This window comes from Melanotaenia boesemani, chromosome 3 (genome assembly GCF_017639745.1).
Source record: "Melanotaenia boesemani isolate fMelBoe1 chromosome 3, fMelBoe1.pri, whole genome shotgun sequence".
Classification (NCBI taxonomy): Eukaryota; Metazoa; Chordata; class Actinopteri; order Atheriniformes; family Melanotaeniidae; genus Melanotaenia; species Melanotaenia boesemani.
Genome location: NC_055684.1, coordinates 32,739,518 through 32,766,356, shown reverse-complemented (window position 1 = coordinate 32,766,356; position 26,839 = coordinate 32,739,518). Strand labels below are relative to the sequence as shown.

The 26,839-nt window shown below is 37.8% G+C and overlaps 2 protein-coding genes across 7 annotated transcripts in view; both read left to right on the top strand.

Moving 5' to 3' along the window:
- Positions 1–3,298: 3,298 nt before the first annotated feature.
- On the top strand, positions 3,299–8,914 carry tmem183a (transmembrane protein 183A). Of its 2 annotated transcripts, none has more exons than XM_041981255.1 (8): positions 3,299–3,519; positions 3,798–3,887; positions 3,989–4,162; positions 4,298–4,457; positions 4,685–4,865; positions 5,535–5,603; positions 5,765–5,917; positions 7,846–8,914. In XM_041981255.1, exons 1-8 carry the CDS (start codon positions 3,456–3,458, stop codon positions 8,026–8,028), a joined length of 1,074 nt encoding a protein of 357 aa, XP_041837189.1. In that variant the 5' UTR covers positions 3,299–3,455; the 3' UTR covers positions 8,029–8,914. The 2 variants fall into 2 exon arrangements, with proteins under 2 accessions (XP_041837189.1, XP_041837188.1); XM_041981254.1 differs by having other exon boundaries at positions 3,300–3,519; positions 5,762–5,917.
- A 1,546-nt stretch (positions 8,915–10,460) lies between these two features.
- The window catches only part of tfeb (transcription factor EB), a 32,316-nt gene continuing 15,937 nt past the window's right edge, over positions 10,461–26,839 (top strand). The window contains exons 1-2 of one of the 5 annotated variants that reach the window (XM_041980961.1): positions 10,461–10,699; positions 21,820–21,899. The gene's annotated coding sequence lies outside the window, so the exon portion shown is untranslated. Of the gene's footprint in view, positions 10,700–19,737; positions 19,988–21,819; positions 21,900–26,839 lie in introns of those variants that run through there. The other 4 variants (XM_041980960.1, XM_041980957.1, XM_041980962.1 and 1 more) reach the window with 4 other exon arrangements.

Sequence of the window (26,839 nt, the reverse complement as noted above, 5' to 3'; positions counted from 1 at the left end):
AGTCCATGGTTCCACCTCATCTGTTTAGTGAACATAGTGATTATAGGCCTTGGCCATGATCTACCTAACTGAACCCATACCTAAGCTAGTCAACTAATGAGTGGGTGGGTATTTAACAGCCATCTTATTAAGCCTTTCTCAGTGCACAAATCAACTGTGAGTGATGTGGTAAAAGCTGTGTCAATTGCATTGGCCACTCTGGTGAATCAGTTTGTTTTATTTCCAAATGAGGATCAGATTGCCCAGACCAAGCACAGCTTTTTCTTCTGGGGAACGTGCACGATACTATTGGGGTTATTGATTGTACTCGTGTGCATATCCAAGCACCTTATAAGAGGGATTAGGAGTATATTAACTAAAAAGGATGGCACAGCATAAACATCCAACTTGTGGGCGACGCTGAATTCACCATCAGATATTGCGTCATGAAATGGCCTGGGTCTGTTCATGATGCTTGTATCCTGAGGGAGAGTGCCTTGTACAGAGAGCTCCAAACCAACCGACTGGATGACATAATATTAGGAGACAGTGCCTATCCACTCCTACCATGGCTGATGACTCCTTGTTTTGCAGCAACCAACACTGCTAATTGCAAAACGAGATGTGCAACTGAACGTTTAAATGGAGTTCTGAAGAGACGGATTGCATGCCTTAACTACTTGCTAATGGAACCACAGGGAGCATGTAACATAATACTTGCATGTATTGTCCTGCATAACATTGCTACCAGGTGCAATGTCCCTCTCTGTTAATCATGCACCTAAGCCCCATGTTGTGGAACCAGACCAACCTTTGGCATTCTGTCAGAATGAGGGAGTGACTGGATGTGTAGTAAGGGATGCAACTGTTAGAACATATTTTTGACAGGTTTTCTCCAATTATGCAGTGATGAATGACAGGAAAAAGATTATTTTATTTGTGTTTATTATTGAAATATGTTTGGGGGTTTATTTCATGGGGACAAGATGATGTTATGATTTTATTTCTACTATACTATGCTGAAAGGCTTAATAGGTAACCTATGCCTACTTTATCACTGTAACGGTTGAACATGTCAAGTGCAACATATAAATATAAGCTTATGCACTGACTAAAAAGATCTATTATGTGATCAAATTTGAGGTTTTACCACATTTTCTTCCTGAAATCCACCTTAAAACCCTACGCCCTGGGATCAGGATAATCCTGTTTTCTTGGATCAAAGTTATTCAAATCCTACTCAAGAGTTTTGAACAACACAAACCGAAGGCTTTATCCAGATTACAACTAGGATTGGATTACATAATCCAATCCAGTTTCAGAATCATTCTTTCCCTTTTGAACGACCCATTTTTAAGATTTGAACCAATCCGGTAACTGAAATCCAAAAAGTTTACATTTGAACAACTGGACCATTTTTATTATTAATATTGTCCTGTCCCACACTCCTTACCAGTTGGTGGCGGTAATGCGCATCTGTATTTTGTTTGCCAACCCCCAATAAACAGAAGAAGAAGAAGAAGAAGAAGAAGAAGAAGAAGAAGAAGAAGAAGACGTTCATTGAGTTACCAGTGGAGTTTCGCCAGGCACTGACATCAGCTGAAAAAGATTAAATAATCATTTTCACAATCAGTTTTATTTAACTAATTATATCCAGATTTATCCACCAGGGCCAGACTGTCTTTACACTCAAGCTGCTGTATTCGAAGCATTAGTCTTTTAAAGGATGTGTAACTCCAACAGGTAATGATAGTGTGATGAAGCGTCGTGATTCCTATACGTGGTCCTATTTAACAGCGCACTCGGTAGTACTGACATCTGCTGGTCATTTCATGTCCAGCAGTCCTGTCAAACTATGTGTAAGCTACATACCGGTGGATATGTAAACATAATGATACCATTGTATTGTAAATTCATCTATAAATATATTAAGTATAATATATAAATAAATTAATATATATATATACACACTTATATGTACACAATGGTGGCAGGAAGTACTTGTGTGAGGCAATTCTTCTTCTTTGATAAAACTTCACCAGCCTTAGAAAACACCCTCTCACAAGGGACTGATGAAGCAGGTGTGCAAAGAAACTGAAGAGCCAGTTTGTATAAGCAAGGATACAGCTGATATGTTTCAGTCAAAGTGAAGGATATTGCAATTAAAAGAGATCATCATGGGTATTTCACATGGCCTGGGTGTGGCTGGAGTTCATTGTCATGGAGTGCACGGTAGTGCCTATTTATGGATGTGGTGTTCTTGCTATAAGACAGCTCTCTCAGGCACAGCCGGCACTTCACCTGCAACAATAATATTGTTACAGGTGTAACAATAATTTATGTTTTATATGCATTATTAATTTATACATGTGGCATGCTACACATCTATCTATCTATCTATCTATCTATCTATCTATCTATCTATCTATCTATCTATCTATCTATCTATCTATCTATCTATCTATCTATCTATCTATCTATCTATCTATCTGTCTGTCTGTCTGTCTGTCTGTCTGTCTGTCTGTCTGTCTGTCTATCTTTATTTCAGCAGATTAAAGTTATATCTTATCTTAACTTATTGGAAGATATATAAAAATATTTCCAAACTGCTGATGTATTTTGTCTTTTTGGCTGCTCCATCTTTGTGGCAGTGCTGCATGTGTTGTATTGCCTCACTGTTACCTCAAATTACACAGAGCATTTCCTATATTTTCCGAGGCTCTTTCAGCAGCTCCAATCACACAACAAGGCACTCCTGTGAATTAGGAAAAACGAGAACTCGTTTGTCTTTGGTCACATGATATTCAGGAAAATAATACAGGCCTTGATGCAGGTTTCATTTGGACATGCCGCCTTTTTCGACACAGGTTTCAGGGCTTATGTGTAAGGCATAACAAAACTGATGCAAATTTACAGGTAGAAAACCATGCTTCATTGCTTTCTTTGGCAAATTCTAACAAAACATCCTTTCTATACATAATTCTCAAAAGCAAAATGCAATTTAGACTGTGTGTGTAATAAGTTGACATAGACTTTAATTCCCCTATTCTTTTTTCTTTTTCTTTCTCTTCTCATATTGCACTAGTGGTTACACATTTAAGTAGAATGTTTGCTTTACTATTCATATAATTAAAATGTCAGTTTCCTGTATTGAGAAGCTTTATTTTATTGTATAGACAACTGCATTTGTTGTCTTTGTAAATGCTTCAAGTGCAATAAAAAAAGAAAAGAAAAGATAAAAAAGAAAGAAAAGAAAAGAAAAACATCACTATCAACAGGATTCCACGGCGGATTCGGCTGATAATCAACTCTCGCGTGATTTGCAATGTTACGTCATTCCATGATGGCTGAAGACCCTGGCGGAACACTTTTCAATTTCTGTGTTTTTTTTCTCTTTTTCTCTTTACCTCCGCTTGCCATAGAGACATGGCAGAACTCACAGCCCCGTTAGACGTTTACATATCATTAGTGTCGACATGCCCAAGAAAGGAAGCCGAAAACGGCTGAAATTTAAGGCCGGGGACGTTTGTTCAGAATCAGGTAGGAGCTTAGCTAGTAACTTAGCCTTCTCACTGTTAGCTCTCTCCATTGCAATGAAGCTAATATACTTTTATTTAGTCGGTTTGAATTTTGTAAGATAAAAAGTATTTAAGTATTATTTATGTTTGCACCATCGTGATAAGTAGTTTATTAAATAAACGCTAATTTGGAATGTTGTCGAGTCGCACTGGCAAAAAAATGCCTTCAACTTTCACTATAAAGCATCCAACTGGATGATGAGTATTAGGGATTGATAATATTTCCTCTCTCCCACCCAGTCACTGTTGCTGATTATGCTAATGCCGACCCAGCCGTTGTGAAGTCAGGAAGGGTAAAAAAGGCTGTTGTAAATGCGATTGAAAAAGAAGGTAAAACTTTTGATGATACAATACAGTTTATATAATCTATCTGACCGTTTTATATATATATATACACGCACACACTTAAAAGGCCAATCTGTATGTTTCAGTAAAATTACTATGTGGCCTGGAAGCATCTCAGGGTGCTGTGGAGGAGGTTCTCTCATCAGTAGTGGGTAGCAGAGCCGACACTTTGGGCAGCAGTGATGATTTGGATCCTGAGGAAGAAGAAGGGGAAAGTGAAGCCAAAGTGGGACGCAAAAAGAAAAACAAGAGGAGAAAGGGTATATTTACCATCTTTTTGTATTTAGGATTATTGTCTTTTAAACAATGCCTGAATAAAAATCAGTTGAATAGGGACCATGCATAGTTTTGTGGCTACAGAAATCCTAACTTGGTTTTTATTGGTTTATCCTCAGAAAACAGTGAGAGCAGTGATGGGGGGGATTATCCGGTGGACATTTGGTTGATGCTTTCCTCCTATATTCGGCCTGAGGATGTGTGCAGATTTGCATTGATCTGCAGGAAAGCGTGGATAGTCACTTGCACTGCAGTGTTTTGGACCAGACTATACAGGAGGTGAGGTGATTTTGTTGATCAGTTTTTTTAATGCAGATATTGATTAAAGTTCCTCTAACTATTGATTCTACTTAGCCTGTCTTCAATTTACTTTATCCTAAGAAAAAGTGTATACACTTCCTTGTTATGATTGCAAGTTAAGCTTCATATTGAATTAAAAATAACTGATTATATCTTGTATTACCCTCCCATCTAATTTCACTGTTATGTTTTTTTTTCTTTTAAAGACATTACAGGATTGATGTTGAACTGCCATTTCGTCTCCAGCCTGACTCCATAGATAGGATGCGCTGTCTTCGGGCTTGTGTGATTCGTTCACTTTTCCATTTGTATGAACCGTTCAACTTGCGTGTGTCAAAAATTCCTGCACTGCCAGAATCCACACCCACAACCTTACTGAATTCCAAGGTGCAGTAATAGTATTATGCAACTATACGTAGTTGGTATTCTATCTGCGGTAGATAGCAGTCAGAGTGCTCTTTGTTTGGAACATAACATGTTTCCCGACAGGTGAGCTGAAGCTAAAAACTGCAAAGGAGGGGGTTTCTAAAGGGGGAATACTAACCATTTAAAACTAATCAAACCTTTAAAAAGAAGGGAGACAAAAAAAGGCAAATTTAATAGTGAAAAATGAGCATTTCATTTGGCCCTGTTTAGCTTTAGTTACCTCTCAAGAAAGTTCTGATTTTCCAAATTGAAAGCACTCTGGTGGCTTTCATCTGCAAGTGAGACTCTTAATATTCATAAATATCACTACTACACTTATAACAATTATACACATAATAAAATGATAATAAGTAAATATCACCCTCAAGCAATTTATTTAACCAGTGCTGAGGACAGTTTCAGTCTCATTTAATTTTTAATTCTGAAAACTTTACCATCAACCACCACCGGTATGTAAATAAGGGCTAAACCTAAAAGCATGTTAGTTCGTTAACTAGTGAAATTTTATGCAAAACCGGAAAATGTAAGAGACATAAGTATTCATGAATGCAAAGATAAAAGACAAAAACTGATTTATTCAGCTGGCTTTTCAATATAACTGAATCTAATAAATGACTATTATCTCTTTAGTGTTTACTCTTCTGGGTCAAAAAGGTGTCAGAGGCATTGTGGGAGTTCAACTTCAAATTCAAAAACCAGGTAATTGCCCCCTTTTTTTCCTTTTAACAAACTTCCACGTTTACTTTTAATTGTTAATTTACATACATAGTAGCTTTATCAACAGCTGGTTTTAGTTAGTTGTGCTTCTGGCTGTAATCTTTACATGTTAAATGTGTCTTCGGTCATTTCCTTCTCAGCAGGGACACAGTAAGAATGGCTGTGCCAAGTCCTTGTGCCTGCCTAAACAATATGAAGATGTTCACATGAACCCTGAGTCTGACTGCAGTGTGCTTCAGATCACCACACTCAACTACATCCTAATCCCCGTGGTCATGGGCATGACACTGACCCTGGTAGGTAGCTCTTGGATGTTGGTGTCAAAAATATTCTTTTAAAATTACATCTCACCTTAAAGTTAACTTACAATTGATCATTAGAAAAGAAATATCTTGAGATTATTGTTGAACACTTTTTTAAATAATAAATCATTACTGAGTGTTCAATGTATAACCAAATACCGGGTTATTGTACTTCTCTTTAATCATACACTCTTGGACCAGAATGGAATTTATTTAGTATGAGTAAACATAAGAAGGGTCATATTTTTTTAAAGTCTTTTTATATAGTTTAAATACTACACTGAAGCCTTATAAAACAATTAGCTTGTTAAAATCTGATAAAGTTAAAGGATATAATTCACGTAGGTAGGGATGCATGATAACCTTTTTTATTAAACCGATACGGATAACCGATAACTTTCAGCTGCTGAAAGTCGATACCGACAACTAATAACCGATAACAAACACACTTAAGGTCATGTCATCAATACTAACAAAACCCAAAAGACTTTTCACTGTTTATTTGAAGAGATATTGATTTTTTTTTCTGTGAAAAGTGTTTAGCATGCCTCTCAAACATTTTCTAAAGACATCAAACAGAAGTATTTGATATAATGTGTGAATACATTTGGCGATGGCATCATACTCGGATGGAAGGCACACATCAGCAAAGCAGCGGCGGCTCGGCATCGTAAACCATGGCTCCAAGTGATAAATCAGACTAAAAAAAGCCTCTGTCCTCAACAAGGATAAAGGGATGGTCATCAAACGCCATCATTTCCATGAATAAATCTTCAATAGCCTTAGCCCGTGGGTCATGTCTGGCAAATTTCTTGGATGTCTCAAACACCTTACAGATGTCTGTCAGTCCCGATGGCTTCTTTGCGGTTGGCTGTATGTCTTTGCACCAGGCCGGGCGTCCTCACGCTTTCAAAACTCTGTCGAAATGATGATTATGTTTCAGGTGACTGAACATGTTTGTCGTATTGAAACTCATGCTACTTTTCCCTCCCTGTGGAACTTGTTTGAAACAGTTATTACAAATAACCAGCGAACTGTCTTCTTCGGAAACTTTGAGGAATTCCCACACTACTGACGCCATGTTCTCTGTTGTCAAATGTAAGCACGCTGTGCTGCATGCTGGTGGTGCTGCATTCATTGGCAATGGAAATTCCTCATTCCCATGTTTGCTGGTTGTGCTTCCAGCCTTTTTTAAGTTCACGTTTCTATTATTACATGTGGATGTTGGTTTAAGTCAATAAATCAGTCAGTTTTCTGGTTAGATAACAAATTAAAAAACTACCAAAACTATGACTGAGTTTTAACGAGTTGTCTTCCAACATGAGGGGTTATTCTTACATTTTTCTAGTCAGAAAGATTTTCTCTTTTTATGCCAACGTCACATGAACGCAACATTCACTGCACACCATTCAGGGCTCAGAGTATAAGCGAAGCACTGCCGTGCTGACAAAAATATTTGTTATCGGGGCAAGTCATTATGATAGCGGACTTACCAGAATAACTTAATAATTTCCTGTTATCGGGCCGATAGTTATCATGGATCCCTAAATTCAGGTTTTCTGAGCAGGTCTTGAAATGTGAAATATTTATGCCAGACACTGGTGTTGCCTTGATATGTGAGAATCTGGGGATTGATCATAGTTGTAAGGTCTTTTGGAGGCCTGGCTGGTGATGCTTAGGGTACAGAAAATTATTTTTACATGAACCATAGTCTCCTAAAAGTTCCCCAACAGTCCACGTAATGGATAAGTGTGAAGGGAAACTTCAGAGATGCAGTCCTGAGTTTACCTTGTCAAAGTTTTAGAACCTTCCTCTGTTAAAGAAGTGCTGATTGATATGGTCTTTGCTCATTGTTAGCTTAATTATTTCTATTTCCTGACTGAGAAAATGACAGAATCTGCATGGCTTTCTGTCTCTCATAGTTCACAATCAATGTGAGCACAGACATGCGCCACCACCGTGTTCGTCTAGTGCTCCAGGACGCGCCACTCCAGCGGGGGAAGAGAAGGGATCAAGGTGGAACCCAGGTGGTATTGGATCCTGTTCACAGTGTGAGGCTCATGGACTGGTGGCACCCACAGTATCCCTCCTTGCACCGCACATGAAAATGCTGCCCTCTCAGTTCACTTCCTACGTTGGAAGATCAAGAACCACTGCTGTTATCTCATCAGGCCTATGAAACAGAAAACTAACAGCCAATCACATTCAGTGACTCTTAGCACATACAAATTTTGATTGTTAGGTGTTTTAACAAAACAAGCACAGACTGGCCTAAAACATAATGAAATATTAGAGGCTCATCCAGACCCTCTTCAAAGAGAGGAACATGTATTTGTTGTGATCAGCAGTATTTACTAGACAGCAACATATCCTGTTTAATAGAAATGTATGCCACTCTCTCCAGATGAGTTCTTAAAGCTCATGGATGAATTGATTAACAATGGAAAACTTCCTCCCTCCCGTGGTTTAAATCATTCTCACTTGTAAAGCTATCTTGTAAAATCATTTTGGCATTGGTTTAAATTTGGGCATGATTCTTTATTAATAATTTCTTATCTGTTAAATATGAGGCACTTAAGGTTAAGTGACTATTAATGACTTCTGTTCAATGAAGGGGCCAAAGAGATAATTCACCTCATAGAAGCGCTGATGTGGGGAGGGCTTAAGTCTTTTATTTTTTTAACTAGAAGCTTGATCGTTGTCCTGTTGATTATTTGAGCTGTCTTCTTTCCTGCCACATGGAGATTGTCATTTTCAGTATGTATTTAACTTGAATTAATATTTACAATCAAGTACTTGATGTGCATTGGTTTAATCATTCTTCTGACAGTTTCAGTCATGTAATTTGATTTGCACAGTGTACCCCATGGCAAAGGATAGCTGGATGTTTTGGTTAGTTGTAGATTGTATAAAGAGGGTTTTGCTTTATCATGTGAGAGTTACATGGAAAAATATACCTTCTCCACTGAAATAAAACAACTGCCCATTGAAGTCTGTCCAGTCTCTCTGAAATGTATGCAAACAATACAGTTTACTTTTACCTTTGCTTCCACCCTGTGGTTGTACTAAGTATTAGCTGTGTTGAATTCCTCCTTACAGGCTATTTTCCAGAGACCTTGTAAAATGCCTTTAATATGGTGTATCAAAGATATTTATTGAGACAAGATAACCGTTACATCACACACACTTGTGTGCATTGCGGTAAGAATAAAGATAAAATAAAGGCATCAGTCTATATGTGGAATATATCATATTATGTTACTGCATAACATGTTACTGCATTACTGGTACAACTATTCCTTACATTAAATAATCATAGTTGGTCTGAGGTAGTTGGATGGACATAGCCAAGAACCCCTGAATAACCTCACGAAAGCCAAAATGACAGCCAAAACTAATAGCATTTTTAAAGAAATGAATGCAGGATGTATTCAGCACACTCATGATTGACATTTGGATTATTCACATATTTGAGAGTTTTCTAGGAAACAGTCTTCACTGACTGCCTTAGTCTTTACGTTAATTGAAATGTGTTTGAGTGACATAAAATAAGAATGCTATTGTGTGTCATGCAGGCATATTGCAGCCATGGTTGTTCTGGCTAACTAAAAAAATACTTTTATGTTGATGCATTGAGAACATGCAGGCTTCAGCAGTCCAGAGTCTACAATCACATGTGACTGTGCATATCACTCAAACACTGCCCATGCACACATAACACAATAGACAAAAAAAAAAAAAAAAACAATAGCAGAAATAAAAGTGGCTAAATCATCAATTTACCACATTCTCAGAGCTTTGTGATCTAGATTTATGTCAAAGACAACAAAGACTCAGGATCTATTTGTGGTAAAGAAATACCCCTTATCATAACCCATAAAAAAAATATATATATATATATATCCAACCATTTCTGGAACACAATTTCATGGACTGATGAAACTACACCATTAAAAAGAAAATGAGGGAAAGAAAACAAGTATTAAGTGTAATATCCAAAACACATAACATCTGTTTCCAGTGGCACTGGGTCACGAGTGGTTATTATCAATTTCACAGAAACGGGAGTTTATCAGAAAGTAGGCTACACTACATTACCACTAACTCAAAGTTACTCAAGCACAGGAAGTCAGTTTTTTTTTTATATTTTTAATATGAACGGACTATTCAATATGCTTGTAATATAAAATACTCAAAGAATATGAGACTGCAAGCACTAACTTAATACAAACATGGCAAAAGAAACTTATGTAGACATTACAGATTCGTTAGCATGTTTTTATAGATTTCTTTTTAAAGACATTGAGACATTATAAATGTAATATATAATTTAACCGTTAATTTTGGTCTTAAGAGTTTTGTTTTTCACTAAACAACGACTTCTTGTAACTCCCTTTGCGGCATTATCTGGTATACGTCATCGTCTTAAAATACCGCAGGCTGCTGGTAGTTTGAGAAAACTACATTACCCACAATCCCATTAGAGATTTGCCATTGGTGGTGACACAGGTGACCGCACACACGGAGTTGTGACAACATCTCGACCGTCAAAACGAAAACAAATTAGCTACCGAAGTGCCAGCTGTAGTACACGCTGTCTGGAAAAGCAGCGAAGCTTAAAACGGTTAAACTTTAGATTTCCTTTCTTTTTATTTATTTATTTATATTTTGTCACGACTTATTCTGAGGTTTCCTGTCTGGTCTGGTATCAGAGCATAAAGAAGCAGGCGCGCACTTTTACTCAGCCTGACTGGTTCTGTCTGACCTTCAGAGCGGGTAAGTTACATTTCCCCACCGCCACTTAAACTGAGCCCCAGCTAAAACATCGCTGCCCCTGAAACTCCGCTAAAGTGATTTTTAAGTGGTTTTTTTTAACCTTTGCAGGCGAAATGTTAAGGTTTATTGATTTAACAGCAGGTCAGGAGTAAATAGTATTTTTATTCATCCTTAGAAAAATAAAATGTTTCTTTATATTTTTGCTAAATTGTTGTAAATATAATCCTACCTTGGAGTCAAGCCATGCATGCTTATTGTACAGCCATGCTCATCCTTAGATATATCTCAGCCTATAGCATCACAAGTAGAACAGCCCTGTTTAGAATATGACTCAGATTGTATCTGAAAGGTTTTAGCCCAAATTCAAGAAAAAAAAAATCTTTTTATATATTTCTAAATTTATTGGTCTCACATTGGGAAAAACAACAACAAAAAACATCAACGCTTTGAAAATAAAGTGAACAGTGCTCTTCTGGTGAAGAACATTGCACTAGTTAAATCATAATGCACCATGTTTCCCTGTTACTGTCATCTGTTAGTCTGCAGGGAGCTGCCCCTCTTGCCATTTATAAGCCACAGCCAGGCCAGTATCAGTAACAACACCTCAGCCCTGGGGTATGCTGCTATGTATAAGCTGTGACTGTAAACTCTACTGACTGTAATACTCTGCTGCCTATTCAGACACTTTGCTTGAAAGTCCTGTATGGTTAAAACAGCAATAATTCAGCCACAGGCTGATTTGAGGGCCTTTTCCATGTGTTTATCAGTGCAGTGTGTTTGTGTGTGTGTAGAGTGGAAAGAACAATTTGTTATGCCTGTTTCTATCCAGTAATTCAATATTAATGTATGATAGCAGTAATGACATGAAACACATACCTGGCATGAAACGCTCATTTAACAATGACATAGATGTTTTTATCTTGGTTTACTTAGCAAAATTCAGATTTGCCTTTTCTTCTTCTCATCCTTCTTAAATTAATTCATATAGACTTTTTATGTTTAGTCCTTAATACATTTGTATGTACCAAGATGTACTAAGTAAAATACTCTACTGACAGTTAGAAGTCTGAAGTCCAACATCTATGTCACCTTTGTGTATGTGGACAACTTTATTAACACTATCAATATAGTTGACATTAGACCCAGCTCTCTGATCTCTGACCTGTCTGCCTGACCTCTGCCATAATGCATACTGTTCTACTGAGAACGCAGTGAGGATCCACATCAGGGTTTAAATGTCTCAACAAGTGCACCTTTGTTTGTCTAAAGTTTCTGCATCCATTGACATACCTACTTCTCAAGATGCTTTTCAGAAATTTCCCTTGGGACATCACCATTAGCACTAACAGCGGTGTTTATACTGTGTTATGAAAGACTATGACAGCATATAATATGAGACACCAGAAATAGAAAATCTAGAGCTCAGCTATCTTAGTAAATTAAGTATATGATTACATATGCAATGTTGTGAAGGGGGTGTTTAACTGCAGCAAAGGAAATCTAGGTTTTGGTGCAGCATATGTGCAATAAGTTTTGCTTTATGATCAACAGTTAATGATTTAAATCAGAGTGAGGTATCACTCATGATTTTCTGAATTGATTCAAGTGTAATTCACCAGGTTGCAATTTAATTCATTATCCAGTTTTTAATCAAATATAGTGTACCTGACTATAAAAATACAAAAATAATAGCAAATAAACAACAAAACAAAATATTTCTGAAAATATGTATTTTAATATTAAAGATGTCCACATTAAAATGGACCATGCCACTCCACAGCGCAGTTGGAAGTGATGATTCTTCAGTGTGTACATTTCAGAGGTGGTGGTGCTTCATAAAATCTTAACAGCAGCCTGGACCCTAAGAGAGGTAAAGAAAACACCTCTCAATATGAAAACAAATACAATGCCAGTAAGGATCTATACCATCACGTCATTATACCTCAGATAAACATGTATCAAGAGGGTAGAGGAAAAATTTAACATGACTAGTTTCACATGACCAGTCAGTTGAGATTGCACAATGAGATTCCTAACGCAGAAGATGCTAGAAATACATAAAAAATCGTCCCAAAGATTTTATGAATCAGATTTTTTATTAAAATCTGTTTGAATGAGAAAAATCTTATTTGAAAACATTCAATCAAGGAGAAATCTATAAGAGTGAGGGAGATTACGTCTTATTTAATATTTCTAGTGGTCTTGAATCACTTCCAGTAAGACGAGTTTTTGCTGGGAAGTTGCACAAGACCAGTGAGGTCAGTCTACCTCACTTGACTTGGTCACATGTGAATTTATTTTCAAGGGTTTCAATATTAAAGACAGACAGAAATGTGATCCTGGAAGGTGTGAGGAGTAAGACTTTCAACCACAGGTCTGAGACACGCAGATGATAGGGACCAGTTTAAAGTTGGAGTCTGAGGAACATATGGGTTGTTTATGCATTAGAGCAGTTCTAAACTACTCTGCAACAAACTGGTCTGGCCCTTTTTTTCAGTGCTTCTACTTCCGTACTTGGAGTCCATGAATGAAAACATTTTTGTTGTGTAACCAGATAATAAAGATAGATCAACTCTGCAGCAGCACTGGCACACAGTTTATCTGTGACTAATTCAGCGCTACCAGATATCAATAAACTACTTTAATTGAATTATTGTCTTGCAGTTTTATCATGTGCCTCTTGATTTGTTTACATAATGTTCGTAAGAATACCTCTAAGATAAAACCCTGTACAGGCGATCACAAAGATTAGTGGAAATATATGAACCCCTTTTCCAAACAAAATAGCAAAACAGCTTATAGAAATCACAGTCCAAGTACTTAATTGATCTGCCTCTAGTCCAGTTCTGTCACCAACTGAAAATAATTTAGGGGGGGGTGGGGGACCCATAAAAAAATTGAAATTCTGTGTCTAGTAAAGTTAAGGAAATCATTTCAGTGTCCAAACTGCTCCACTGTTCCTAAAAAATGTGTGTTGTTAAGGGAAGAGTTGATGCAACATGTGGTCATTATTCTGTTTAGCAATATGTAAATACAAGGTTGTGTAGCTGTTAAGACCTTTACCTCCTCTGCTGTTAAGGCAAGGTGGTGTGCAGGGTAGTTGCATGTTTGAGAATGCGAGAGATGCACACAGAAACCAGCAACATAGTGCAGACAGAATGATGGGGACCAGGCTCAGAAAACACACTTGGCAATGAGGTGACTGTCAGCAAGGTCAGAGGTCACTGGCCAGTATGTAGAGCGGTGGTGGCTGCTGATGGACTGGTTGTCTTTCCAGTTACACAGCTGCAGTTTGCTCAGATGGGCTTTAGATGAATCTAAAAACATCAAAGGATCAGTAACTAGAGTTCTGCCTGTTTGATCATTTTTATTCCGGTTAGGGTTTACAGAACATTTCTCTATTTAACAGTTTAGACAAACACAACCTGATCACCTTGACATAGAACTGCACAAATTAGCACAAACTAGGCCTCTTTTTTTGTTGTGTTCATGGAAAAGTGTGTTGTTCATATTTTCAGCTTCACTGGGCTTGTGTCTGTTCGAAAGTGTCGGTGATGGGATTAATTTTCTCCAGGTAAACAGGCAAGCAGCCATTTGCACAGAGGCACAGGCAGACCCTCAAACACACACTCATTAAGACACTGAACAAAGCCCATTGGCTTCGTTCAGTGGATGTACTCTAGTGTGAAAAAGCATCAGGTGTGTGTAAACACAGGTTCTGTTTGCCATCTGGACAGATCTCCTGTGCTCTACACAGTTGTCTCTGTGCTTTGTAACTATACTAAGAAAGAGGGTGTGAGGAACTGTCTTAGGGTATACTGGATTTTCCTTAAAAATACAGAAGAACAACAAAAAGACCAAACAAACTAGAGCGCAAATTTGCCGTAGAAGCTCGGACTTTTTCATAAAAACCAGAGGAATGACAATGCAGAATGTGTTGTATGATAACATGACCCATGATCTATTAGAGGTGAGTGTGGGTGGGATGTTTTAGGGCATGTGCTGGATGTGTGACTCCACTTCCTCATCTGATCTGCACTCTTTCATATCCTCTTTTGACTGACAGTAGCATCAGTCTTGTTCTGTCACTTTTCTGTGTAAGAATAGTGTTTCAGTTGCGTCTGTGAAGCGCGTGCTGCAGGTGTCCGGCTCTATGTTTGGACTATTTGTTTATCAGTTTGAGCTGCAGGGATACGTTGTGGTTTGTGGATGTGGCCCGGCCCACACCAATTTTCAGCTATTTTTTTACAATCTTTTCATGAAATTATTTAATTTGTCTTAGCTAAAATCTAGGATTTGTTTTAATACATGTTCACCAAACAAGACCTAAAGTATGTGTTTGTCTTTGTTCAGAGTTCAGTGTATAAATAAAAAAAAAGTTTCTCATTTTAGTTAATGTGTATTGTAAAATATCAAATTGCTGTCATTCAGTGAAGCATGTATGTAGATGTTTTGTCAATATTTGTTAATGAGGTTTCTTAGAATAACCTGCACTGTTGTGATAGCCTACAACTGAGCTGTGGCGACCACTCCCTAAACATGTTTTCTAGGCTTCTTAAACATGCTTCCTTTTTTCTCATCCTTTCTGCTGAGAGGTAGTTTGACTGGCCAAAAAAAGAAGAAAAGCTGTTCCCTCGGTTGACCTCAAACATATTTTTCATATTCAATTTCAGTCTAATTTCAAGGCCTCTAGTGATAATGTAAAAAATAACCTAGTGATGTGATTTGTGATGTGACTGTGCACAATGTATTCACATTGGTTACCAGTTTAAATGGCCTTGTCATCAAAGTTGGACATACCAATTCCAAGCATCTTTGGTGTCAAACAAAACACCCTTTTTGGTCATAAATCTTGTAGGTTTGTATGTGATAAGTCCTCTCTTTATGTTGATTGTGCTTGACTTTCAGTTCAGAATCAAACTGTGTTTTAACATAATTTTTTATTTAAAAATGAATATTTTTCTATTTTGACATTAGAAAGCCATAAGTTTTCCATTTCAAAACACCATATTCTATTTAAATGGACCACATGTTTTTCCTTCTGGTTTAATATGTTTGTTTCAGAAGTTATAACACAACTAAACTGAGGAAAAAAGTGTTTTTTAAGGGTTTATAACAGCCATGGAGCTCATTCTTGTTAACCCATACAGCATTTCTTATCTTAAGTGAGATAACTATTTGAATCAGGGCTTTTCATATATCATTTTAGCAGAAAAAATATGTTTTAATATAAATTGGAAACCAGTGATCTTAGAGAAGGAATTGTTGCTGCCCATCAATCTAGGAAGGGTGATGAGTCCACTTCCAAATAATTAAGAATCAATTGTTCCAGTGACGAAGGGTATTGACACGTGGATAACATTCAAGATATTTGCCAATCTTCCCAGGAGTGGACATCTAAGCAAGATCACCCCAAGGTCAGAGAGAAAAAAAAGCTACATCTCAGGCTTGAGTTGGCATGTTAAATATTAAAGTTAATCACTGTGCAATTGCAAAGAGACTAATAAGTACTGCTTATTCAGAAATTCTTCCAGGAAAAAGTTTCTTCTCTCTTTAAAGTAGATGGCAGCACTCTTTGTAAAGTTTCAGGCCAAGACCTTCTGAACAAAGTTCTTTGCACAGATGAGACCAAACTGATGTTTGGCCATGATGCCTTCACTACGCTGGTGAAAATCAGGTCACATCAGCACAAACACCTCATAACAACTTATTTTGTAGCCACAGGAACCGGGCACCTCATTGAGTTTAATGGAAGTTCATCAGTCTGAAAACTAAAGCTTGGAAAACTGGATCATCAGGACAGTCGTTCCAAGCACTGCAGATAACCTGTAATAAAATGATTTAAATAAATAAATGAATAAATAACAAAAACTGCCAAAATATTAAAAATCCAGGTATATCGACATGAACGTAACGGTCCAGAATGTAACCTCGTTAAAATATGTTGGTGGGGCCTTGCGAGAGCATTAAGTACTGCCTGCAAACTTCAACGAGCGGTAGCAGTGCAGTCGGCCAAAATTCCTCCACACTGCAACACAGACTTTGTACAAAAACACTTCAACGTATTGCTTCTTCAGGTGGTTCTAAGTTCAATCAAATCATGGAGTGTACTTGTTCTTTTACACACTGCTTGTACAATTTGGATTAGTTTTTGTTTAACAGATAACATGTTAAATACAGGTTGTTTATCTAAGATTGCATTTACCTTATTTGAACACCTGCGAAGGGTCACAGCCTTTTTGTTTTTAATATGTTCTGAAATGTGTTTTTTTTCCCATGACTGTAAATCCTTTTTCATTTTGTAGTAATTTACTCATTTTACTATTTTGATAGATATTATGGTGCATTGACTTTGATTAATTTTACTATTATCATGAGTAATTTTGATCATGCAGGATTTTTAATATTGGAGATTTTTTTTACTTGTTTTAATCTTTATAATATCACTGCACAGCTGAAGGCCTGCATGGGTGCTTCTTTAATTGGCATCCTATTAATCACTTTTCTTCATGAAATGTCCTCAAGCTTTCAGTCATTTTCAGTCTCCTCTGTCCTCTTTTTCATTAACTGTCTTCTTGATCCATTTTACTGATTTTCTTTTCAAACTTTAAAAGGTCACAGGCGGCACATTGTCACATTAAGGATAAAAAATTGGACAAAGTGGGTGAAACAAAGGTTTGGATAATCAGAATGTGGAGCAGGAAATATTTTAGAGGATCAGTTTTTAGTTTTTGACTGCTAGAGTTGATTTTGTATGTCTGCCTTATTACCTTACTCATCTCTGAAATGTTTTCCATTCTATCAACCCCCACACTCTCACACGTACAAGAAATGTTGTATGGCTGGTTTTGGTGGCAGCCATTGATTGCTACTGTTGTTTAGTAATAGGTGGCTGTAATAAACAGCCAGTGACATTATTGGAACATATAGAAAACTACAGGCCTTTTTTATTTTTCAAATTGTATATTCATTAATGCAAATGTATTTTCTAATTATGGTGGTTGAAATCTGGCCATGTTTGATTACCACATAACTTGAGTTTTTTGTTATTTTAATGTAACATAGTTCTGTTTCCTAAAAAGTTGTGGTTAAATGTAAAAAGTAGATTAAATCAATGCAGTGATTTGAAACTGATTATGTTGGACCAAAACATTCACAGTAGTGCAAGCTACAGTATGTCTCTGTGTCACATATCTATGTCACAGACAATAATGCAGCCTACATATGATATGATCTATTAAACTTTAAATAGATTGGAAAATAGGAGATCCAGCTTTTATTTAGCTAACAGGATGCAATGTGCATGGTTTACTAAAACAAAGTTCCTGGATCTTATCTATATATTTTTTCTTTCTTTTTTTGTATTCCCCATCTTTACTTTGAAAGGCTCAGCCTCAATGTGAAATGTACCACCTGTGAATCACCTGTGAATCTGAATGGCTAAATCCAGTGTACTTTTTTGCCACAACTTGCCTGACACATTGACAGAGCTTGTTGTCCAACTTAAAAGTGTTAAAAGGTTGTGTCTCGGTCAGACTTCACTCACACATCAGCACAGTTGTTCAGCGTTCTCAGCAGAGCTACAGTGATGATCTATATATGTAGTATATGTTTGTAGCCTCTTGGCAACCATGGTGAGGCTAAAGGATGGGCAACTTGCCTCCCTGACAATGTAAAGTGCTTCACTGGCTTGTGTGTTTGTGTAAATGTGCATTAATATGAACCTGAGTGCATGTTTATGTACCAGGCTTCCTTGGCAAGCCATTGTGACAGTGTACAAAGCAGTCTTGGGCAGTAATTTCCCCTCCTACTCATAAGCCCTATGATTGGCCAAACTTGACAGGAACACAGCTTACCCAACCAATAAGCTAATGTCCTTCAGCGGTCCAGCCCCTGGACCAAAATAACCCAGTAAATACACTGTGGGTACTATGAGAACTGGAGCTATCCTACTGGTAAATTCTTTGTGTACAAACAAGGGATTCTTGTCAGTTCAATGCTAAACCATGTTGGCTTCTGTTGTCCTCTGTTGTGATAGGACCCTGCTGGTTTATTTGTTTGTGTTTCTTCATTCAGAGATACCATGTGGGGAGACTGTACACGGAGGGATACAAATGGCTGTGTTAGATACAGTGATAGAAAAGACAGAGACCCTTAGACACAGACAATCCATCGGAGTGGGTCTGCCTCATGTAACAACCTAAAGCAAAACCAGATTGATTTTCAGACTGATTTTAAAACAAGTTGAAATTTATTCTGTGAGTAATTAGCTGTCGTGTGTCTAATAAGACAGGGTTACATATTAAAACTGAACATGACATTTTCTGAGCTTAAAAGTCTTGTGGAGTCAGAAATGTAAGAATAGTATATACTGTTTAACATTTACAACACGATCCAAACAAAGCTGTTTTTAACGGGGTGAATTTTTGATCAACAACACAATGACACAGAGACATTTATGGATATTTATTTAGGATCTTCATCTGTTTGGGTCTGGTTGGTTCTTGTCTCAAAATTTCTTAAATTGTATCCTGTGTGGGTTTCTTAATGCTCCATACACCCATAAAATAATCACCAGGACTTGATTAAGCTATAACTATGGATCCTTCCTTTTTATCACGATATACTGTAGTTGTAAGTTGCCAGATAACCAACATGTTATCTCCCTTTAGCTGTTATTACCTGCTATCTAAGCACCAAGTTTTTGTGTACATTTTCAGTAGCAGGGTAAGATTGCAAGGCGTGGATGTGCTGTTAAAGAAGTAAATGTGCTGATTCATTGCCTTATGGTTGAGGAAAAAAATGCATAAATGACTGGTTAACATAAAAATGAATTGCTTTCAGGTTTATGTGCATTTTTGCACAAATATTTGTAGTTGTTACTACATCCAAATATTGTGCACTGCTTAAAGAGAGAGGCTGGGCTAAGGGAGGAGTTAAACATTAGTGAACAAAAGCAAAAAAAAAGAGATAGATGAGTTTACTGGATACAGGGCTCTCCTTGTTGTTGCCCCAGACTACTGCATTAAGGCTAATTTAGGGGAAGAGGGATAGAAAGAGAAGGACGGGTAGGAAGCGGAGCTGGCAGTTGTGAGAAGGAGGATAGTGACTAATAGCGACTGCACTCTGTCTACTGTAAGCTGGTCGAAGTTGGGAGGAGTGGCTTAACAGTCTGTATAAGCAAGTTGGCCGAGCCGGCAAACACCTCTCTGGTGTGTTTTGACACGTGGAAGAGCAGATTTCACCTGGATACACTATGTTATCTTTTAGATAGCAGGAGAGTTGCTGGTAAGAAACTTTAATATATCATATATCATACATATTGCACTGTTGATATCAATATCTAGTTGTTGTGTATAAAACACTTGTAATTTTATTCAGAAATTTTCCAAGCACATGAACAAATTGAATGCTAAGCATCTGTAGTGACAAGCTGGTGTTTTAAAAGTTGAATACATGCAGTTGGTACACATACTCAGACACAGAAGGAGATTTGGCCAGATTGTTGTCAACGGTAAACCAGTTGTGATATATTTCCTTTGACCTTAAAATAAAAGAAACTGAATCTGGAGTCATTGCTGTGTTGTTATTATAGCTAAGAGGCATAATTGGATTGTAGGTTAGCCTGGTGGGTTCAGTGTTTACCTCTGAGCAAAAATGCTTCAATCAAAAAGGAAAAATGATTAACTTAGACCACTTTGTTAAGATGCCTTTTGTGGTTGAAACGCTCTTATCCTCACTAACAAATCATACAATCAGTGACACACCTACAGTACCAGAGGTTCACTCAGCATATCTCATGATCAGATAGAGAATACCTGTATGTTCATTTCTGGTAGGCTATGTGTACTCTGTATATTACGTAAGTACCACACAGTGTTGGTGGGTACCCTTATGTGATATTGTATATGAGAACTGTCTGTCAGCATTAACACATTTCAAGTTTGAACATCATTCTGTCCTACAAAGTGTTGTATGAGAAATAAGTGCTTTTTCCCCTTCTGGGCTGCCTGTGGAGGAAGTTGCTTCACCACTGACAAAACTAGGAGTCGTGAAAACTCATAGAAGGAAAGGGGAAGTGAATCATTGTGGTAATTATTGATGATGCTGGCCTTTTGTTTTTCCTGTCATTGTGCTGTTCTTTTATTAGATAGTGTTGTAAAAATGTTATGGCTGATAACCTGGTGTTGTTTTATCCTCAATAGTTTCAAATGACTTTTCTGCAATCTGTGAAGCACAGGAAACTCAGGAAAGCAGCTTCACTCTGGAAAAGGTTTCTCTTGTTGGACCATAATTAGATTGTGTAAAAGAACACAGGCACAGTGATTCATATATAGTGTTTATGAATTTGGTTGATTCATTCAAATGACCTTCTTAAAGTTGGTTACTAAGCTGAAATGTTGGATGACAGTAGATGAGGAGATAAAATACTTCTTTTGTTTGTAAATGACACAGCATTTTCTGTCCACCTCTGTATTGCACATGTAAGACCACTGACCATCTTTTAGGACTTGCCATGTATCCGTTTGTAATCCCCTAATACAAAAATAGAGTGCACTGTTTAGAATATCTTACTAGTGTGTACACAACTCTATTTTTGTGTTCCAGAAACATCCAAGGTGAACCTGCTCAAGTCTCCACTCATTTGAAAAATGTGGGTGTTAAAACAGCTGGAAAGCAGATATAGTAGATTGTGCTGCCAAGTTTAAACTTTGATTGCAAAGAGTCATTTATGAAGGGCAGCAACAATTTACAGTTTAGAAAATATACTGAATAACAGAATCAATTAAGCGTAACATCTTGTCACATGTTCATGCTCAGGTCTTTGCCATGGTCTGTTGCTCTCTTTGCATCCGCTGTGGAAATTCTTTGCTTCTAAGTTCTTCTAATTGCATGTTACACACCTGCAGCTTCCTCTTTGATACTTCACCACTTTCCTCTGCTTTTCCATGACCACCATTCACTATTGCAGCTATTAATGTAGTCTGACCATTTTATAACAAAACAATTGTTCTCTCTTTCTTTTTGTGTGTCATTTTTTTCTGTGTGTGTGTGTGTGTTTCTTGTCTTATGTCCTCATCGCCTGTCCTCATCTCAAAATGAATTCCCCTGGCCACCAGCTCCTCAGCAACCAGACATGTAGTGGGCAGAATAAGCAGAGTGTATATCTTTTTGTGAGCTGTCTTTTCCTCTCAAACAGGTAATTGTACATGTGTGTGCATGTTTGTGTGTGTGTCTACATGTCTGTGTCTATGCTGATGTAGAAAATGTACCTGTTGTGATTGTGGAGAAATGGAACCACCAGAAAATCCTGACTTGAATGACGGAAATAGAAATGAGAATCCTTATCTGGGATTCTGAGGTGACCGATCTAATGTGCATCCACACCCTTGTATGCTATAAATGCTTACAGATGTTAGGTGGTAACAGGAAGTTTTTTATAACTAAAGTAGCAACTTACTTGAAAGTCAAAAAGTGAAAATGATCCCACTTTGTCTGCCAGACTGTCTGTCTGCACGTCCAAGCAGAGGAGTTTGGTGTCTTCTGTTGCTAAGGGATACAACTGTTTGTGTGTGAGCATGTGTTAGTGTGAGACCATGGATCCATGACCAGGATTTCATGCTTCTAATTCCAGCTTTGTTGCATAATCATACCATCCTCGCTCGCTGAATATGTGATGGTGGTGGTTTGTGAAATATCAATAGCTTGGATCTGCTTGTGTGTATTAAACCCAGAATCCAGATAAGTCATATGCATACTTTACTTTTATGTGTATGCCCTCATCCCCACTTACAAACACAGGCACAGATGTATGTGGATACACACATGCACAGAAAAAAAATGCACTCTGGCTCAGGGGAACAGGGTGTTCCTGAAAAGGAGAACAGAGAGCAGAGGGTTATTTTAGTCATTAGAGCAGGCAGACAGGCAGCTTGATGCAGAACGTGTGTGTTTGTGTGTTTTGACTATTGCTTTTTGTTCACTTTTTGATATTAACAGGTCAAAAGAAAATCTTAAAAATGAAGATTATTGATCATGCAATTATTGCAAAAGTATTGTTTCACAATTGTGTCCAACTTGCATGTCTTTATCATGTCATGACCTGTACAAAAAAATCAATTTACATTTTTTGGCAATTTTTTTCTAGTATTTGTTATCGATAATAGTCTTAGACGATCAGCATAACAAAGCTAGTGACTGAACTGCATCATGGTAAAATGAAAGTCCTCTTTTTTGCGGGGATTTTCTGGAGGCCTTCTCTAGAAAACAAGTTGTTTTTCTTTTTCTAAAAATATGTTGTTAAAGGTTTTCATTAACAATAAGTAGAAGTGAGCAGATCACTTGAATTCTAACAGAATTAAGGGTGAAAGTGGGGCTGCATGTGAAGTTACACAGCTTGGCAGATAAAAGTTCAAGATTTTTTAACTCACTTGATATATATATGGTTTCAAAGAACCAATACTGGCTCTTTTAAAAGGGGGGGGGGGGGGGGGGGGCTTTGAAGGTAACTTGCCTGAACTTGAAATCAATAGCATGAGAAGGCAAAGATCACAGCAGAAATGAAGAGGCTACTCAGTGTGTTTTAGTGTTTGTTTCTGTAGACCTTTGTGTCTTAATCAGAAAAATAAGATTTGTGTTCAGGTTACTTGTAGACATTAGCATTCCATCAAAATGGTACAGGACGTGAGTCTGTCCTCTGCACTTCAGACTGCTGTTTTGCTAATTTTGACCCCAAATGAGATGGGGTTAGGTAAATAAACTAATTATAAAGTCTGATGTTGTTCCAACTATTTATCAGAGAGAAATGGCAATTATGAGAGGACCTGTCTGTCAGCTTTGAATGTGTGTGCATTTTCTTCTTGTACATTTAGCAATTTCTGGACATATGCAATGAGTTTATCTGTACAGAGGGCAGCAGTTGCCCACCTCACTGTGACCCATCCATCCAACCTAGATTCCAGGTAGTTACTACCTACATCTCACCGATGAAAATTGAGCACAGGCAGGTGGTGCTTCTCACATGAAATGCCCATGAGTGTCAAGCTCATTGCACAAGTTACTAGCTAGAGTATTATTATTGATATTATTCAGTATACTTGGAAAATTTGGTGAAAGCAAATGTATAATCAGCTTGATTCTTCCACTTGCTTGTGACCTTTTATGTTTAGCTCTTTTTATTCTTGAGAACTGCTCTCTGATTCATGCATTTATAGTTAAACTACCCTAATATTAGAAACTGCCATAGTGTAGCAGTCAGTGCTGCACGGTCGGAGGAGGCAGGGAAGGCCAGTGTGGCTTTGTGAGTGGGGTCAGATTAGCATATTCATCAACCCCCCTCCACTGAATAAGGAAAAAGTTTAAGAATTATACCCTGAGGAATTCTAAGGACATGAGAGGTCTTTAAAGGGACAAAAATGTGGAAATATACAATTTTGAGAAGCACCAATGAGCTTTTATGGGATTAATAACTGCTGGAATGGGTCTTTAATGTCATGTGTTTATAAATGATGTGGCCAGGTTTTACACACCTTCTGTTGTCAAGAGACCCTGAGATATTTATGTGACCTTTAGTTGACCCTCTACTCTTACTACCTGTGCCTTAGTGATTTACACGTCACCTACTTGTCAAAATAAAATATGGCCGTGAATTACCTTTGAAGTTATTTTGAAGCTTTGGCTGCACACGTTGCAAACCTTGGTTCTGCAGGCACATTTTATTAGAGGACAGTATGTGTGTATATCCCACACATAAGTGCTGGCTGTCAAAGAGGCCTTCCTTGGCTTTGCACGATCACATCTAAAAATACACTCTCCACAAATTAACACCATGTCTCAAAGCACAGGTGCCATGGCCCCACACTTCCCCTCCGAGTGTGAGTGTGCTTTCGTGTGTCGTCTATGAATGTGTATTGTGTTGCATGAGACAGGTTTTCATCACACAGTATGTTTGAAATATCACTCTGTGTATTGTGTGCTTATTGTTCGCATGTGTGTTTGTGACTAATATGTGGCACGATCCAGAGCTAGCCTTTGACCTGGGCTTCCTCCGCTCTGCTTCCTCCTACTGGCTGTCAGTGTTTGAAGTGAAGGGGCCATGACATTACAGCGTTGGACACACAATGGCCGCTGTGTGCTTGTATTGCGTCACAAATGTCCCCAGTGGATGTTAAGCAATGGGAAGGCCCCGTGTAGGAGATTAAGCTGCCTAGAAGTTGTGTGTCACCATATATCAGGAAGTGATATCTTGTCTCATTATGTGTAATGTATAACAGAACATATATTACTTAGTCACAGCCGGAGGCTCTATGATGCCTGCTGCAGATGTTTAGGAAAATGATACATTGAAATGTAATCATTAAAGCCCTGCCTCAAAAAGTTGATTTCCAAAACGGACTGATTTTTAAAAGCCTTAAAATCATTTTTGGGGGAAATTTTGATTTTAAAGATTCAAAGTGGGACAGACTGTGCTTTTACAAAAATTCTCAACAGAAAAAACAAGTTTGTGTACAAATGTAAACCGGTTTTATATGAAAAGTTGCTTTTGCTGCATCAAACATTTATACAACAATAAGAAATTCTTATTGTTGTTTAGCTTGTCAGTAGCCATGGTGATAAATTGGACTGGTACTTAATACAGTTGTGTTCAAAATAATAGCAGTCCAACATGAATAACCTGTTTTTGGTAGAAATTATATTACTGCATGGCAAATAATCTACCAGTTGCTGTAGTGGGGTCTTAGAAAACCAACAGAGCCAACATTCATGATATGCATGCTCCTGAGTTTGTGTAATTGAATAATGAATTGAAGGGGCTTGTTCCAAATAATAGCAGTGTGGATTTCAATTAGTGAAGTCATTCAATCTGTGATTGAAAACAGGTGTCAATCAGGTGGCCCTTATTTAAGGATGAAGCCAGCACATGTTGCTCATGCATTTCTCTCTGAAAACCTGAGAAAAATGGGTCGTTCCAGACATTGTTCAGAAGAAAAGCGTACTTTGATAAAAAAGTTGATTAATGAAGGGAAAACGTATAAAGAAGTGCAGAAAATGATGGGCTGCTCGGCTAAAATGATCTCCAATGCTTTAAAATGGAAAGCAAAACCAGAGACACGTGGAAGAAAACGGAAGACTACCATTCAAGTGGATCGAAGAATAGCCAGAATGGTGAAAACTCAGCCAATGATCAGCTCCAGGATGATCAAAGACAGTCTGAAGTTACCTGTGAGTACTGTGACAATTAGAAGACGCCTGTGTGAAGCTAATCTATCGGCAAGAAGCCCCGGCAAAGTCCCACTGTTACAAAAAAGACATGTGCTGAAGAGGATACAATTTGCCAAAGAACACATTGGCTGGCCAAAAGAGAAATGGAGAAACATTTTGTGGACGGATGAGAGTAAGATTGTTCTCTTTGGGTCTAAGGGCCGCAGACAGTTTGTCAGACGACCCCCAAACACTGAATTCAAGCCACAGTACACTCTGAAGACAGTGAAGCATGGTGGTGCAAGCATCATGATCTGGGGATGTTTCTCTTACTATGGTGTCGGGCCTATTTATCGCATACCAGGGATCATGGATCAGTTTGGATACATCAAAATACTTGAAGAGGTCATGTTGCCTTATGCTGAAGAGGAAATGCCCTTGAAATGGGTGTTTCAACAAGACAACGACCCCAAACACACCAGTAAGCGAGCAGCAGCTTGGTTCCAGAACAACAAAATTAAAGTCATGGAGTGGCCAGCCCAATCCCCGGACCTTAATCCGATAGAAAACTTGTGGGGTGACATTAAAAATGCTGTTTCTGAGGCAAAACCAAGAAATGCAAAGGAATTATGGGACGTTGTCAAATTATCCTGGGTTGGAATCCCTGTTGACAGATGCCAGAAGTTGGTTGACTCCATGCAACACAGATGTGAAGCGGTTCTCAGAAACTGTGGCTATACAACTAAATATTAGTTTAGTGATTCATAGGAATGCTGAATCCTGGATATTTTTCATTTCATACAGTAAATATTTGAGTTTGTAAAGTAAAATGCAGACACTGCTATTTTTTTGAACAGCCCAATGTTCATTTTTCTTCATTTTCTGTAACATAATTAAAGAAATGTCTGCTTTTTCTTCATGTTTTGATTTAGAATATAA